Raw genomic sequence first — 17,189 nt, 5'->3', positions numbered from 1 at the left:
CTAGTATGGAAGATTGTAGACCCAATCATGCGAGGACAGCCTTTACCCAAGTTTTCTCCAAAATGGGAAGGGCCCTACAAGGTGGTTCAGGCAAGCTCAAGCGGGTACTACAAACTTGTAAGGGTTGAAGACGGCTTCCGAACTGGCCCGCTCAATGCAAAGTTTATCAAGCATTACTACCCATAGTTGGACTCATCTATGTTGAAATTCATTTTCACTTTCTTACTTTGTCTAAAGTTTGTATTTCCCTTGCGTTATGAAGAAGCTGGTTTTCTCTATGGTGTATGTTTTATCCCATCACTTACAGTGAATCTATTATGCTTTTGTCAAGAAAGTTGAAGAACTAATGAGAATATTTCAGCTTTTATAAACATGTGCATATGATTGTTCTATCATTCGAAATAAATATTTTATCAAGTAGAATGAGAAAACAATGCGAAAATATCCAAACAACAAAAATTTTGTCATTACATTGCATTGTCCTAGATAAAACATTTTTATCGAAAGGGGCAAGAAAGTAATGATAAAAAAAAAAAAAAACTCAATCTTTCCTAAAGACACCTTCGAAGAAGCTGCCCGTCACATCTACATCTGGAGGACAAACAGTAGAGTGTGCCTCTAAAGTCTCCAAGGCCCGAGCATAACCCGACTCAAGTTCACGAAGAGTTACCTTTGTCTCATCTATAGAGGTGCGATAAGAGGCAAGCACAGACATAAGTTCCAGCCGATGACTGGCGTTCGAAGCTATATCCAGGCGCTTCCGAAGCCATGATAAGTCCACTTGGTGACGCTCCATGTCAGAGATCCCCTGATACGCCGTCTCGACTACTTTTCCATTAAGGTCACACAACCGTTGCGTGTCCAAGCTATATAAGATAGTGGCAAAAGACTCGAGAAGAGCAGTCTGAATGAGTGGACACTGGCAAGCAAATGAAGCAAAGGTCTCCGGGTAACTTGAATGCACAAGCTGTAGAACTGAAGCAAACTCAGGAGCTACCCAATAATGGAGAAATGATACTTTGCCAGAAGCTGAAGGAGGAATTGGGGCCGGAAAGCTGCTAGTCTCAGGAATCTCCCCAATGTCTATCGGGTTAGATGAACCACCCGGAGGGGTAACTCCCGGCAGAGGTCCCGAGCCTGAGAATGCCGAACGATAAGGGGAAAGACCAAAAGCATCACTATCAATGTGGAAATCACTGAGATTCAAATCCAAAATATTTGAAGGCACTGGCGATGAAGAACCTCTAGCAGTCGTCTCAAAGGCAGGTGTTCCCCCTTGAGAAGGAGAACCGTGAGGAGTTACAAAGAGAGTCGGAGTAGAGTCCGGGGCAGGTGAAGACGGGACCCCGGTAGCAGCTAACACTGGAGCAGAGTCCGAGGCAGGTGAAGGCAGGACCCCGGTAGCAGCTAACACTGGAGCAGAGTCCGAGGCCGGTGAAGGCAGGACCCCGGTAGCAGCTAACACTGGAGCAGAGTCCGAGGCAGGTGAAGGCAGGACCCCGGTAGCAGCTAACACTGGAGCAGAGTCTGAGGTAGGTGAAGGCAAGACCCCGTTAGCAGCTAACACTGAAGAAAAGATAAGAAGGCCTTATTAGAGGTAGGGAACAGGAAAGTCATTTAAGTAAAGATTTCTCACAGATATAAGTAAATGACAAACTTCAGAAAGAAAGATTACCAGAGGGAGAATCAATATGCAAAGCAGGGGCAACTGAAGGACTCCTAGCATCAACAAAGTCACTTGGTCGTGTAGAGACCACCTGATCGATCTCAATGTCTGATGAAGCCTGAACAGTAGTAGTCATCCCTGAAGAAGGAAGGAGGGCCGGAGGATGAGAATCACCATAAGTGCCAGAGCGAGTCTCAGAGATCTCTAGCACATCCACCTCCACACCATTCCCAGAGGCGCACCTCATCTCTACATCGCCTCTAGAAGCATGGCCCGCGACATCAATTTCTGTGGCATCAGTCCCTCCAGCAATCTCAACATCGGAACGGTGAGCCCCAACAAACTCGTCACCAAGGTAGTGCTCCTCCTCAGCTACGGTAGGGCGATGACGACGCGTGCGTGGAATAAGGTCACAAAAATGATCGGAGGACTCAGCCTCATCATCATCGTCATCTATAACTGCTATACGAGGGGTGCACATCTTCACAAGTCTTGCAGACAAAGGGAGGGTGTCGTCCAAGTCTGAGTCCGGCCTGGGGGAGGCAGCATGGCCAGGAGCCACGGTACCGAGAACGTCAACAACCGCAGGATCCTACATAACATGGGCAAATAAAAGTTTTCATTTTAGAAGGTATAGTCGCAAGAAGGAAAGTAGCTTCAAATCAAGAATTTCGGGTACCTCACGAAGCCTTTTGGAAAGGCGAGGAGCGGAAGGACTGGCATCAGAAGTCCTCTTGTGAGCCATCTTCTTAAGGCGGGTCGTCCGAGGACCAGAGGCCTTATTCAAAGGGACTGGCTCTGGAGAAGTAATTGCCAAGCTAGAAGCAGATGCCCGAGCAGAAGGGTCAGTTGAAGCAGATGAAGTGAAGAAACCCTCGTACATGTGGTCAGATTTTCGGCTCTCGGGTAGCCGAAGAGAAGAATCCTTCTTATAAATCGGCGGAGGCAAACATACGGTCGGTCTGCTCTGGACAAATGCAATAAACGCATCGATATTCTTCTGCCAATACCGCCTGAAAGAGGGGGTGAAACCCCCTACTCGGCTCAAGCCTGGCATCGTCAAAGAGCCGGATATGGGAAGCACGGTGTGTATAAGCCGGCGACTGAAGCGCCCGTAGCTCTCTGAAAATGATAATAAATGAGGTGCTGGCCCCGGGGCACATTGATCAAACCCGAATTGACATGCTACACGGTCAGGCCTATAAACGGCACTATCAACGCCTTCCTCATGCCACACCGGTAATGAACTCGGACGGATCATAATCAGCATATCAACAAAGGGTGCAGGGATGTTCTTCGGCAAAGGAAAGGACACCGAGCGGGAGGAACCATGATAGATAAGCGGTGTGGCCACACCCACAGGTGGGCATACATACGGCTGTGCCACAAAGCGTCGGGGATCATCCACCAGAGTATTCAAGGATAAGGTGGAAATGGTACGTGACCACCGTGTAATCAACGGCTGGCAAGACTTCGCTTTCTCAAATGTCCGAGACCCATCAGTATTGAGCACGGGGATGCCATCTTTATCCACTATCTCCCGAAGAACTTCCGCCTCAAATACAGTCGGAGCAGGGGCAAATTTTGGGAACCTCTCGAAGAAGAAACATAGCAGGAACTGGCTGTGAATAAAGGAGACAGGCTCATATCGACCCACGGAGCGAACCATGTCTCGATGTAGTAGATCCAGCCGATAGTAGAGATTCCCAAGAAATAGGGGAGCTAAAGGGATCCGATCTCCTCTAAAGAGCCGGACTGCCAAGGGGAAGACGAAAGGATTGAGAGAATCCGGAGGTGTGCTCGGAAGAATGAAGAATGAAAGGAAGCAAGCCAGAAATCCCAAGAAATAGAGCCTGGAGCCATACATCGGACCGGCTTCATACTCCCGAGAGTCAGGGTCAGCATCTCTGGCCAAGGGCTGAAGATCCTTGAAGAAGTGACGGATCCATGCAGTATAGGAGGCACGGTCCGTCCTTACTCGACTAGTCCTCCTCGCTGAACCATCAAAAACAGAACTCCACCGACCACAAGTTTGAAGATTTAGCTTCAGAGATTGGATCAAAGAATCATCTTCGGGGGGTGTCTGCTCAGGGTCGAAGGCATCAGGGCCGGTCACTTCCAGACGCAGCAACATGAACACATCCTCAAGGGTGGGCCCCATCTCGTGCTGGCCAAGTATAAAGGTGTGTGTCTCGGTGCTCCACCGAAGAGCCATGGCTTCCAGGCTAGCATTGTTGCGACGGATGGATAGAGATCTAGATATTTTCACCGGGATCAATAGCCGAGCCTCCTGAAGCCGTTGACAGAGGCTCTTGTCCGAGAGGACATCATCGACCCACTCTTGCCAACCGAAAGGAGGGTTTGAGAAGGCCTTGAACTGAGGATAACAGTATGGAAAGTCCCCCCGCTCAATCCGAAAGCGTAGCACCGAGGAAGGAGAAATGAGGGCCTCCTGGCCAGAGTTAGTGTCCTCAGTGAGACATAATGGAGCCCCCTTCGGAGATAGAAGAGAAGTGGTAGAGGTAGCCGCCCGCCAGAAGGGGTCCTTCCGACCAAAATAAGGAGATTTCCTCCACTCAGATACCGGAGGTACATCCCTCTCTTTCATGAGAGCCGGTTCCGATGACCCCGGGACAACGGGTTTCTTTCGAGAAGACATATGGCTGAAATAACCTGTATAAATATTAAAGAGTTGACCGTATTAAAATTCAGAATATTGTTACATGCAACATGATGGGTTTATCAACAAATTCAACTTCGGACGTCATCAACAATTCATTTTCTTGGATATTCTTCAAGCTCAACAAATTTTAATACCAATGGGTGCATCATCAACATATAGATTTTCGTCTTCTATCATCAATAAGAGGTGCAATGTCATAGGTCGCTTCATGATGAAGTTCCATTGGGTCAATTTCTTAAAGTCACTATGTTCTATATTAAAGGTCCAATTTATACGGGGTTCAAAATTTGGACAGAGTGAAGTTCAATAGTAAATTTCAGGCCCGAGATCCGAAGTATATTACATTGCTTATCAGTAGCAAGATTCAATGGATCATTATGCAAATTACAAGAATGTCCTTTCCAAAGTCCATATTCATAAGTCCAGGGTTTTCCCTCTCCATGTCAAAAATGGAGCTCAAATACTAGTCAACAAGTTATATTCGGCCTTTCCTCGGTGATAAAGTTCAACAAATTATGTTCAAGCCAAGCACCTCAATAAGGTTTCAAGTGCTAGTGCATGTTTCCATATGGCCAAAATCACGGTGTTTGAGCTAAAAAAAAATATCATTGGGATTGCCACAAAAATTGAGTCCATATTCAGATTCAGTTTTTATTTATTTATTTTATTTTTATTTTCATCAGATTGCTTGAGCCCTCTACATTGCCACAAAAATATATTTATATATATTTAAATATATTTATATTCGGAAGAGGGGGTCGAATGTCATACTTACAAATTTGGGCAGTTAGAGAGGTGAAGTCCGAAGCCGATACTGGAAATTTAAGCTGAAATCAGAGAGGCTTTACAGACTGTAATCAACAAGACTGGGCTAGGCTTGGGCAAGACCACACACGTTGCGTTGAGAGGGCGAACGTGCGTGGTCAACATCGGATAAGCTGAAGCCGGAAGCAGCGATGTGGAGCTAGGTTGGGCAAGACCACACACGTTGCGTTGAGAGGGCGAACGTGCGTGGTCGACGTCGGATAAACTGAAGCCGGAAGCAGCGATTGATTGTGCACAAGCCAAGGCTAATGTGGTTAATCCGAGCTCTAAACAAAAAAATATATATATATGATAATCAGTATATATATATATATATATATATATTTGCCCAAAGTTTGTCAAGCAGCAAAGTGAAAAAAAAAAAAAAAAAAATGGAGCACCAGCAGATTCAATCTAAAACAAGCACCAGCAGATTCGAAGCTAAAAAAAAAAAAAAATATATATATATATATATATAATAAGATAAAATATATAATATATATATACATCATAAGCCATATATATTTATATATATATATTCGAAATGCCTACTGAAAGCAGTCCAGAATGAAGCCTTCTTGGAGAGGAAGAAAGGAGTTGGGTCTGTGCCTGTGGCGGCTGCGCAAAAAAAAAAAAAAAAAAAAAAAAAAAAATGAGCAACAATCAGAAATTCCAAACTCACAAAAGAAGATTAGCATTTGAAGATCCATTGCAAGAAGTTCATAAATGTGTTTTGTGAAGTACAGAAATGAGTCTTCATAAAAGCTTACCCACAGATTCGAAAATATAGGAAGGAGAAGACGTTTTCAGCAGAAATTAGTTTACAGACCCGAAGTAGTGTAGAAGAAATAAAAGAAATGGGTAGAGTAAGCACTGTGGAAGCAAGGCAGGGCCACGACGCGAACGATGTGCAGCCAAACCAACAGCGACGCTGTTTTGGCGAGGTCGGAAAATGATGACGTCGGAGTGATGGTGGTCAGTGGCAGCGGCTTAGACCGGAGCAAGGCGGACAAAGATGGTGATGGTGCTTGGGGATGCGACGATGGCCAGTGTGCAAGCTGGTCACGGTGGCCTTTGGTTTGGTAGCTACGGAGCGCCGATTGAAGAAGAGCTGGGTTGGTCTCTCGATCTAGAGAGAGAGGCGCCTCTGTGCAACAAATAAAAGAAATGAGCTATAGAAAAGGTGAGTGGCTATTGATTAGGGTTGCTATCCTTATCTTTGAATAGAATAAAAAAAGGGGTATGATGGAATGTCCTCTCAAATACGAGTTTTAAATTTAAAGAAAGAACGGTGGGTTTCACTTTTTTAGAGGGAGAAGCAAAAGTGGGTTTGGATGATTGGACTCCACAAAATAAATTTCATTTATTTATTTTATTTATTTATTTATTTATTTATTTTGCTGAGCACATTTCAAAAAAGTGAGCTCACATTTGCAAAAAAAGGATAAGAATGGTGGATTTTGTCTTTAGCTTCCATATATATGTATATATAAATAAAGAACCTGATTGATTTTAGTGGTTTCAAATATTTGAGAAAGAAAAAAAAATGTTTGTAGCCGTTATCTCGTAAAAAAAAAAAAAAAAAAAAAAAAAAAAAAAAAAAAAAAAAAAAAGTACAAAAAAATAAAATTTTTGCTTGTCAATTTTTTCTGTAAATTGAAGTGCGTCATCAACTTTATCCATAGACTCTGTCGTGACAACATATTTTTTTTTTTTTTGGTAAACGTGACGCGAAGCAGGGTCGAAGAAATGACAGTATGCATGTCCGAGAAAATTACAATTTCTCGCACACGCAAGGGGCAAATGTAAGAGGAGCTAATTTAAGCCCACTAAATTATTTAGGCCCAATAGCCCAAGATTAGTGGGTCCGAATTTATCGCAAGTCCAAGATTGGTAGGCTTGGATTTATCGCCGTCAAACGGGCTGAATGGCTCTAAGCCTCGAAAGGGTTCGGATCCATGAACCTAGAGACTTACTCGGGCCCGGACTCGAAAGGGTATTAAGCAAGCCTAGAGATCCGAGGCACTCGGACTCGAAAGGATTCGGACCCACGAATCTAGAGATCCGAAGTACTTGGCTTCGAACGGATTCAGACGCAATCTAGAAGTCGCTCCGTTAATGAGTCCCAGAACACTTGCGGGCTCGGAGCTTTCCGGGATCTACGCACCAGAACCATGGGCGTAATGGAGTTCGAACAAAGGACCCGATCCCGAGGACGGTGAGTGGAGACAAATTCACTCTTCGGTTAAACTAGCCTATACCCGGGTCGAGGTGGCACGACCCCGGGGGGTCCATGAGACTCGGCAATATTTTGCGGTAGGACGTCCTCTGGGACTACCCCTGACCCTCTGGGATGATTGGGGATCATTGGTTAGGTGTGGCTAAGAAGAAGGGTTCGCCGAGGGAGTGATCTCCTCTTCGGGGTTTTCTCATCCTCGGAGAAGTCACCTCCTCGGAGAAGTCACCTCCTCGGAGAGGTCACCTCCTCGGACAAGGTGGTTAGAGAGAATATCCCCCATGTGCCTTGCACATGGGCTCCATCCTACATCATGAGGTGCCTATAAATAGCACCCACCCATAGCTTTACAAGGGATGGATTTTGGAGATTTTTGAACTCTTGGGAAAGAACTAATTTCCCTTCTCCATTATCAACCTTGAGAGTGAAAGTGGGAGATCAATGGGAGAGCCTTGCCATTATTCTATTCTCTAGCCATTTTGCCTTCTTCTTCACCCAATCTCTTATCTCCATCATCTCCTTTGTTGTTGTGTTCCTAAGTTGAGATTATTGAAGAATCTAAGCCTCTCATCATATTCTAGAGAATTCGATTTTCGAATTTTCTAACTCCTTTCTTGAACCCTCTCCTACAGGGGCCTACTTCTCCTTGGATTTGATTTTGCGCTCCGGCGAGAATAACTCCACCACCAGTTTGATTCCCGTTTGGCGCCGGTGCAAAGTTAGAACTCATCACCAACATGGTGTGAGTGAGATTCTGAAGAGTGGTAAGAATCTCTTGCTGAGTATTCTGAAGTCCTTGAATGGCTTCAAGCAAAAGTGGTTGATCTGGAGTCATGGTTCTGTCATCACCACCATTAGAGGATCCTTGTTGGTGAACTTCATCTTCTCCCGCCATTCTTGTTGGAGTTGTGTGGATTCCAGATCTTGTTGAGACCATTAACCAATCCGCCTCCCCAGCAGAGTCGCCAAAATGTAGGAGAGGGTTCAAGAAAGGAGTTGAAAAATTCGAAGATCGAATTCTCTAGAATATGATGAGAGGCTTAGATTCTTCAATAATCTCAACTTAGGAACACAACAACAAAGGAGATGATGGAGATAAGAGATTGGGTGAAGAAGAAGGCAAAATGGCTAGAGAATAGAATAATGGCAAGGCTCTCCCATTGATCTCCCACTTTCACTCTCAAGGTTGATAATGGAGAAGGGAAATTAGTTCTTTCCCAAGAGTTAAAAATCTCCAAAATCCATCCCTTGTAAAGCTATGGGTGGGTGCTATTTATAGGCACCTCATGATGTAGGATGGAGCCCATGTGCAAGGCACATGGGGGATATTCTCTCTAACCACCTTGTCCGAGGAGGTGACCTCTCCGAGGAGGTGACTTCTCCGAGGATGAGAAAACCCCGAAGAGGAGATCACTCCCTCGGCGAACCCTTCTTCTTAGCCACACCTAACCAATGATCCCCAATCATCCCAAAGGGTCAGGGGTAGTCCCAGAGGACGTCCTGCCGCAAAATATTGCCGAGTCTCATGGACCCCCCGGGATCGTGCCACCTCGACCCGGGTATAGGCTAGTTTAACCGAAGAGTGAATTTGTCTCCACTCACCGTCCTCGGGATCGGGTCCTTTGTTCGAACTCCATTACGCCCATGGTTCTGGTGCGTAGATCCCGGAAAGCTCCGAGCCCGCAAGTGTTCTGGGACTCATTAACGGAGCGACTTCTAGATTGCGTCTGAATCCGTTCGAAGCCAAGTATTTCGGACCTCTAGGTTCGTGGATCCGAACCCTTTCGAGTCCGAGTGCCTCGGATCTCTAGGCTTGCTTAATACCCTTTCGAGTTCCGGGCCTGAGTAAGTCTCTAGGTTCGTGGATCCGAACCCTTTCGAGGCTTACAGCGATTCAATCCGTTTGATGGCGATAAATCTGGGCCCACCGATTCTTGGACTTGCAATAAATTCGGGCCCACTAATCTTGGGCTATTGGGCCTAAATAATTTAGTGGGCTCAAATTAGCCCCTCTTACAGTCTGTCATTTATGTTTTTGAACACATTTCAATCAATAGCCACACAAGCAATTTTCTAGGGGTGAAATCGATGCGGTGCGGTCTGGTTTTAAGATATTTTTGCGCCGAACCACATGCTTCAGTTTTCCATGGATCTGCACTGAATAGACCAAATTACTAGTAAGAACCACACCAAGTGGTTTTACGTTGGGGCGATGTGGTTCGGTCGGTGTATATCAGTTCTTCGATCTTCATCAAAATCTTTGCTTGAAGGTGAAAGACCATTGGTGAACACATGAAGAAGATGAAGATAGAAGATGAAAGATGGAAGACGATAAGAGGGTTTTGAGAGAGAGAGAGAGAGAGATCCAACCTTTACATGAAGACGATGAAGATGGAAGATGGAAGACCCACAAAATATTTCGTAGGAAGAAGACGAAGCATATAAACCTTCCATTGATGAACACACACAAAAAGATAGAGAGAAAGAGAGAAGAGACAGAGCATTTGTTTTGGAATAATGACTTGGACCCCTTTTTTTACTCACCCCTTGACCCCCTCTTCCCATGATTGGTCCCTTTTTCTTTTTCTTTTTTTCCTTTTTTTCCTTCTCCTCCAATCACCACACGCCACGTGTGTGTAGGGTGGTGGGAGTGGTGATTGGAGGGGGTCTCAATCATCACCTTTTGTTTTGTAGAGTTGCAATCACTCTCAGAAACATCCAAGACCATGAGATTCATTCTTGAACAGTGTGATAATTAGATAGGGGGAGAAAGTTTTTTTATTTTTTTATTTTGAGCAATGTGAAACATTGGGCAATGTGAAAGTGTGTTTGATTATTGGAATTGAGTTAGATAGATGACCTGCACGAAAAGAAAAATAAAAAATAGTCTAAAAATTTGGCTCACATCAATCAACATCTTCTCTTTACTTTTTATCTTTAAAAAAGATAGATGACTTGTCAAACCAGCCCTAAATAAGTCCATATTTTTTATCTTTTTTAGGTCACATCAATCAATATATTCTCTTTATTTTTCTACACATCTTTTCATAAAAAGTAAAAAAATACATTTATTTAGAACATCCCAAACAATCTCTATATCAATGCGGTTTGGTGATTACGATTTTCAAATTATGATTACTGAAAACCGAACCAAATTTTGATTTTTTGTTTCAAAATAATTGAACAGACCGAAATAATAATAAAAACAAACCAAAACCGACATGTTCAGTCTAGTTCGGTCGGTTCAATCGGTTTACCAATTTTTTCTTTCACCTCTATAGTTTTCTTTTTATTCACATGTAAGCAATTTTGCAGGGCTCCCCTTATTTCTTCAAGTTATGTATCAAAACCCCCTCTTCTTTCCCATAGAAGTCTGAGATCCCTCAAGTTATTAGTAATTTTATGTTGATAAATTATATATAGAGTAGAGTTATTAAATGAATTAACCTATTCAAATTCAATTTGTTAAAAGCTCGTTTAAGATTAATTTTATTAATAAATAATTCAAGTTTGAACATTTTTTAAAAGTTTGTTAAGTTTTCAAATTAAGTTTAAACAACCAATTACTTAACTCGATAATATACATTATGAAAATCAAACCACTAAAGCTTGATATGTGTTTAACTTATTAAAACTTGTCCGAAATTGACTTTTTATGTAAATAAACTAACATCGTCAAATTCTTAAGTCAAGTTTAAACAACTTAATATTTGGCTTGACTCTGTTCGTTTATAACCCTAATTACAAGTTTAATTCTTATAGTTTGACCCAATCTTATTTTGGTGTCTATTATTCTAAATTGAACAATTTAACCTTTATAGTTTAATCATTTTGTTCAAGTTAAAAATTAAAATTAGTATGATTTTGAGACATTTATACAGAAAAATAATTAATAAAAAACTGAATGGAAAATATGAATTAAGGAGTGTTTTGAATATATGTTATTTTAATTAAAAATTAAAAAGTCATTATAAAAAGAAAAATGTTATAGATCTCAAAATTTTTACAAAATATTTGACCAAATATTTTACATGAGAATGGGTTTTAAAATCATGTTAATCTTACACCTATATAAGACATTTAATTAAATATTTAATAAAATTTTTAATGTTTACTCTTCTCGTTAAGGCCAAGTTTGGCTAACAAAAAAAGTGCACTTATTTAATCTTTTTATTTTTTTTGGGTCACATCAATCAACATCTTCTCTCTACTTTTTCTACACATAATACAAAAAAGGTCAAAAAGTACACTTATTTTTGCACGTCTTTTCATTAAAATTTACAACCAATTAAAATAGTTACTCCTTAAAATAATTCTAAAATTGAGTTAAAAGTGAAATTTAAGGATTGTTTGGGAAAAATCTATTTTAGCATGCTTATTGTTTTTTCGTCTTATTTAAACTATATTATCTCTCTATTTTTTTACGCATCTTTTTATAAAAAATAAAAATTTAAATAGTTTATTCAAACACAACTCTTTAGATTTTTAAAAAGATTAAAAATAGAGTCAGGTTGTGAACCCCAAATAATCTATCAATGGGACCCATACACACCCACATGAGAGGTTTAGTAGAAAATTTGATAGATTATTTAGGATTCATAGCATTTTCCTTAAAAATATAATTTACAATTTGGGTCTAGCTTCTCTCATGTTTGAGATCAAGGCTGGACCGTCTAGTCCAGCCAATGGACCCATTTTTGGATTCCGTTTTAATAATTCAAACGGCTAAATGTGTAGAACTCGTCAAATATTATATCCCTATGAAAAATCATGTTGATCGGATATTGATACTATTTGATCAAATTAGATTTGCATAAAATAAATAGATGGTGACAAAATTTGTTCCAATCAAATAACTATCGATATCCGATCAATATAATTTTTTACAAAGATATAATACTCGACGAGTTACACATATTAAACAATTATATTTATCAAAATAGAGCCTAAAAATAAACTCATAAATCAAATTAGATAGTCGAATCTTGATTCAAACATGAGACAAGTTGGACGCTTACAATTTTATTTTCCCCTAAAAACTCACTTTTTTGAAAAATTATCGATTAATCTTTACACCAAGTAATCATATCTTATACCAAATCATCTAATATAAATTCATAACTCCTGTTATTTTCACCAATCACAATACACCATACACCACAGGACCGTGCCCAACACCAGCCAATAACTTCTCCTGTTTTCGGACTTCTAAAATGTGCATTCCAGAGTGACAGAGGGAGAGAGAGAGAGAGAAAAAGGGGAGCGTGTATGAATGGCCGGAACGGCGTTAACTTATACGGCGGCGGCGACCGGAATTGATATTGCCGCAGGCTCTGCGCTGACTCCGTCGTTCGTGAACTCGTTTCGCATCGCCACCGTAGCTGAGCGCCTAGCTTTGCACGTTCGCAATCCCTCCAAAAACGATACCATGGAGTTCTTCAACCTATGCCTGTCCCTTGCCAGGTCTTCCTTCTTCAATTCCTCATATATTCATACACAAATCTCTACATTTATTCCATTTTTAAATATATATATATTTGATTAGCTTTGAACATCTTTGATGATGGGTTGAGTCTATATTTTAGGTATAGTTGTGTTGTTCAGTGGGATTGTTTATTATGAAACTAGACGGTGTGTATGAAATTGAAGGAGAAAGAAAACTGAAAAAGTTATCAATTTTTGAAATTTAAGATCAAAATCTGAAAATCTTGTGGTCCGCACACTTGTGTTTATATATATATATATATAGAGAGAGAGAGAGAGAGAGAGAGAGAGAGAGAGAGAGAGAGAGAGAGAGAGAGAGAGGACATCATTGGTAGGTGTAGGCCAAGGTCATATTTTTTTAGATGTAGATCCAATTACTGCCATCATTTATTGATTAGCTATGCATGTTCTTGTTGCGCGAGAAATCGATGCCCCTTTTTTTGCAATCGATGCCTTCACCTTGCCAGGTTCTAGATCAAACAGAGAGAGAGAGAGAGAGGACATCATTGGTAGGTGTAGGCCAAGGTCATGTTTTTTTTAGATGTAGATCCAATTACTGCCATCATTTATCGATTAGCTATGCATGTTCTTGTTGCCCGAGAAATCGATGTCCCTGTATTTTACAATTGATGCCTTCACCTTGCCAGGTTCTAGATCAAACACACAGAGAGAGAGAGAGGACATCATTGGTAGGTGTAGGCCAAGGTTATATTTTTTTAGATGTAGATCCAATTATTGCCATCATTTATCGATTAGCTGTGTATGTTCTTGTTGCACGAGAAATCGATGCCCCTGTTTTTTGCAATCGATGCCTTCACCTTGCCAGGTTCTAGATCAAACTTTACATTTGTATATTTTTTTTGTATAGAATCATGATTGAAGTGGTTTCTCTGTTACCCCTTATTTAGGTTTGGAATTTGAATTTAACCAAATATTTGTTAAGATGTTATGACTTGGTTAACTTATTTGATAGATTGTAAATGTGAATGATGCGTAAAAAATTTCTTGATGGAGTTGCAAATTGTTGGCATGTTAGTGAATTCAATAATAAATTTGGAATTACTTATTGGAGCATGAATGGGTCTTGATTGTGTAAGATGTTGTGGTTTTGTGTTTTTCTCAATGTTATAATTGGGAGGGATAATATTTTCGTTTCTCATTTATAGTATGCAGATGATACAATCTTCTTCTCGTCTGGTGGTGAGGATAAATTGGTTAATTTGCTTTCTATATTGAGAATTTGTGAAATGGTTTCTTGTCTCAAGGTAAATTTGAATAAGAGTGTTGTGGAGGGAGTCAATTGCGAACATAAGAGATTGAGCCAGATTGTTAGGATTTTAGATTGTGCCATTGAATGTCTACCATTGAATTATTTTGGTCTTTCTTTAGGAAGTAATTGCAGGAGTATTAGTTTTTGAGATCCAGTAATTGAAAAGATTGGAAAAGATTAGATGGGTGGAAAATGGCCTTGATTTCTAAAAGGGGTAGATACACTTGAGTCCAATTGGTCTTATCCTATGTACCAATGAACCTACTTACTATTTATCTTTGTTCAAAATTCTGGTGGGGTTGTTGGCCAATAAAATTGAAAAGATGATGAATGATTTTTCTATGGGAAGGTTTGGATGAGGGGAAGAAAAACCATTTGATTAATTGGGAAGTGGTTTGTCTCCCCAAGTGGAAAGGGGACGATGCAGAATATAAAAAGTTAAAGGAAGGCTAAATTCAAAAAAGCGATGATATTTGGACATTAGCATGATTTCAAAGAGAAACTGATAGGAATCTCATATAATTATGTTTCTAATATTATTAAAATCTTATTTTATGATTATTTTTATGTTTTCTAGGATTTTTAGGGTAGGGGTATTTTGGTAATTTTTATATTTGCTGAAATGGGCTGTAGGAGTCACCCATAGGTTGTCTTGTGGGTGAAGTTTATTTAATTGATTTTATTTATGTTTCTTATTTGGTCTTAAATTGATTTTGAAATTCAAAGTAGTTTTAGTAGTTTCCTTTCTTTTTTTTTATTTTTATTTTAGTTAGTTTAGGATGTCTCTTAGTTTTATATAAAGCTATGTAATGCTTATAATATAATAGAGTTGATATTTTATAAAATTTTCAGAGCTTTGAAGCCTCTTTTGCGTTTGTGTGATGCAACCTTACCGTAGGTGTGATGCCTAAGGCCTCTAGGAGTGATTCTTAGAACTATCTTTTTTTCTTTTCTTAAATTTCAGCACTTTCACAGCCCAAATACTGTTCACGAATGCTCACAGCCTAATAACAACCCCTAAAACAGTGCCACAATTCATCTCTTTATACTCAAACTCTTACCCCTTTATTACCCTAAACAAACCCTTTAAACCCCTATACGATTATCATTGCAATTTCAGCCATAAAACCAAATTAAAGTCAGCCCCAAAAGCACACTGTTGCTACTGTCCTTACTCATCCTACATCAGGGGATCTTGCCTTAGGAAATATTGTTTCAAAGAATAATGCATTGTTAGGTAAATGGTTTTGGTGATAAATTTTGATATAGGTTGTGTGGGTCACCTATGAGTTGTCTTGTCTTGTAAGTCAAGTTATTAAATTAATTTAATTTTTGGTTTTATTTGGTCTTAGATAGGTTTTGAAAGACAAAAGTTTAGTAATTTTCTATTTTGAAGTCCTAGTTAGTTAAGTCAGACTCTAAAATCTATATAAAGTCATGTAATACTTTTAATTCAATAGAGTTGATATTTCATAAACTTTTTAGAGCTTTGAAGCCTCTCTTGGGTTTGTGGGATGCAACTCTAATTCTAGGTGTGATGTGTAGACTTTTTTTTCTTCTTCTTTCTTTCTTAAATTTCAGCACTTTAACAGCCAAAACATTTTCACAGTACCCAGAACAGCCCCAAAGATTAGTCTTCCTTCTTGTTACATTAAGCCTTGACCCTAATTCATTCATACACTAGTAGAAGCCCTAAATTTTCCATTACCTTTCAGCTTGAAACCACAATAAAAACCCATAGAAATTCAGCGTTGCAGTTCTCACAGTGCTGTCCTGCATCACTTTATGGCATGCAATCATTAAAAGTAAACATGGAGTTCAAGCTAATGGGTGGGATTATCATGTGGTTACTAGGTGGAATTCTTGATTAATGTGGAAATTCATTTCTCATAGTATTCATTTGTTTTCTTGGTCCATCTGATTTAAGGTAGGGAATGGGAGAGAATTTGGTTTTGAGTGCATATTCCCTCATTTGTATCGTCTTTCTTGATCCCACAATGTTTCTGGAACTTCTATGGCGTTTTCTGATGTGACTCTGACCTCTTGGAATTTTAATTTATTTCGGAATCTTAATGATTGTGACATAAATGATTTGACTTCTTTAGGGAACCTATTTGAATCTTGATTCTGTGGATTGTAGATCATCGTTTATTAATTCATCAGCAGTGTTTTCTTTGTAAGTCTTACTTTGATATGATTATTGATGATTTTAATGTTTCTTTTTTTCCCTCTCATTTGATGATATGAAATGCATGTGTGCCCCTAAGAGTTAAAATCTACTTATGGTCTTTGGCTCATAGGAAGCTCACTGCCAATGAAATGTTTTAAAAGAGATCTAATTGCTACTTGCATCCACAATGGTGTATAATATATTAATATGTAAGGAGCTCAGAATGTATTGATCATTTATTTTTACATTGTCTTGTTGCTTTGACATTATGGTTTTTTTCATTTTTAAGATGCGTGAAGAACTAAAAACTTCATGGCTGGTTCGTTACACTCCGCAACAACATCAACGCTACTCTTACCGTTGCGGTAGCCACCACTGTTACTTAAAACCTTGGGAATAGTATGATTTGTGCCTTGCTTTGGGTTATTCGGAGTGCGATAATGTTTTGATGATAAGATTGAAGATGTTGAAGATTTAAGGGAGAAGATTTGTTATCTGTCATTTGTTTGGGTCTCAATTGCATCTCTTTTCAAAGATGTGCTTTTATTTTTAATTTCTAGAGATTGGAGGGTTGTTTCTTTGTTTTTTTTTTTTAGTTTTTTTTTATATTTTTTTAAAATTTTCTTCCTTTGGAGGACTTCTTGTCTTCCCTTAAGCATTTTGTATATTTTTCTCTTCATTTTTTTAATAAATTTTATATGTTGTTGATAAAAAGTTTTCTTTAACCCCATGGGGTTGGCCTAGTGGCAAGGCTTTGGGTCTTGGGGGTGTGCTCCCTCCAAGGTTTAGAGATCAAAACATGTTAGGTGCTAACAATTCCTTGGGGCCATCGAACTGGGGGAAAACCCTTGAATTAACCGTACCGTGGTGCACTTG

General features: G+C 39.8%; 2 protein-coding genes across 4 annotated transcripts in view; one reads left to right on the top strand and one right to left on the bottom strand.

Moving 5' to 3' along the window:
* Positions 1–539: 539 nt before the first annotated feature.
* Positions 540–2,515, bottom strand: LOC145806223 (uncharacterized). Its single transcript, XM_082902548.1, has 3 exons — positions 2,346–2,515; positions 1,676–2,258; positions 540–1,566 (listed from the first exon to the last, which is right to left on the bottom strand). Exons 1-3 carry the CDS (start codon positions 2,409–2,411, stop codon positions 542–544), a joined length of 1,674 nt encoding a protein of 557 aa, XP_082758674.1. The 5' UTR covers positions 2,412–2,515; the 3' UTR covers positions 540–541.
* Positions 2,516–12,515: 10,000 nt separating this feature from the next.
* LOC114279318 (RING/U-box superfamily protein) overlaps positions 12,516–17,189 on the top strand; it is a 35,027-nt gene continuing 30,353 nt past the window's right edge. Inside the window, exon 1 of one of the 3 annotated variants that reach the window (XM_082902546.1) lies at positions 12,516–12,852. In XM_082902546.1, coding sequence (XP_082758672.1) covers positions 12,662–12,852 — 191 coding nt within the window. In that variant the 5' untranslated portion in view covers positions 12,516–12,661. Of the gene's footprint in view, positions 12,853–13,184; positions 13,700–17,189 lie in introns of those variants that run through there. The other 2 variants (XM_082902547.1, XM_082902545.1) reach the window with 2 other exon arrangements.

This window comes from Camellia sinensis, chromosome 13 (genome assembly GCF_055761805.1).
Source record: "Camellia sinensis isolate YWXY chromosome 13, ASM5576180v1, whole genome shotgun sequence".
NCBI classification, from domain to species: Eukaryota; Viridiplantae; Streptophyta; class Magnoliopsida; order Ericales; family Theaceae; genus Camellia; species Camellia sinensis.
Note: the sequence above shows the minus strand (reverse complement) of the source record. Positions and strands in the feature narration are given on the sequence as shown.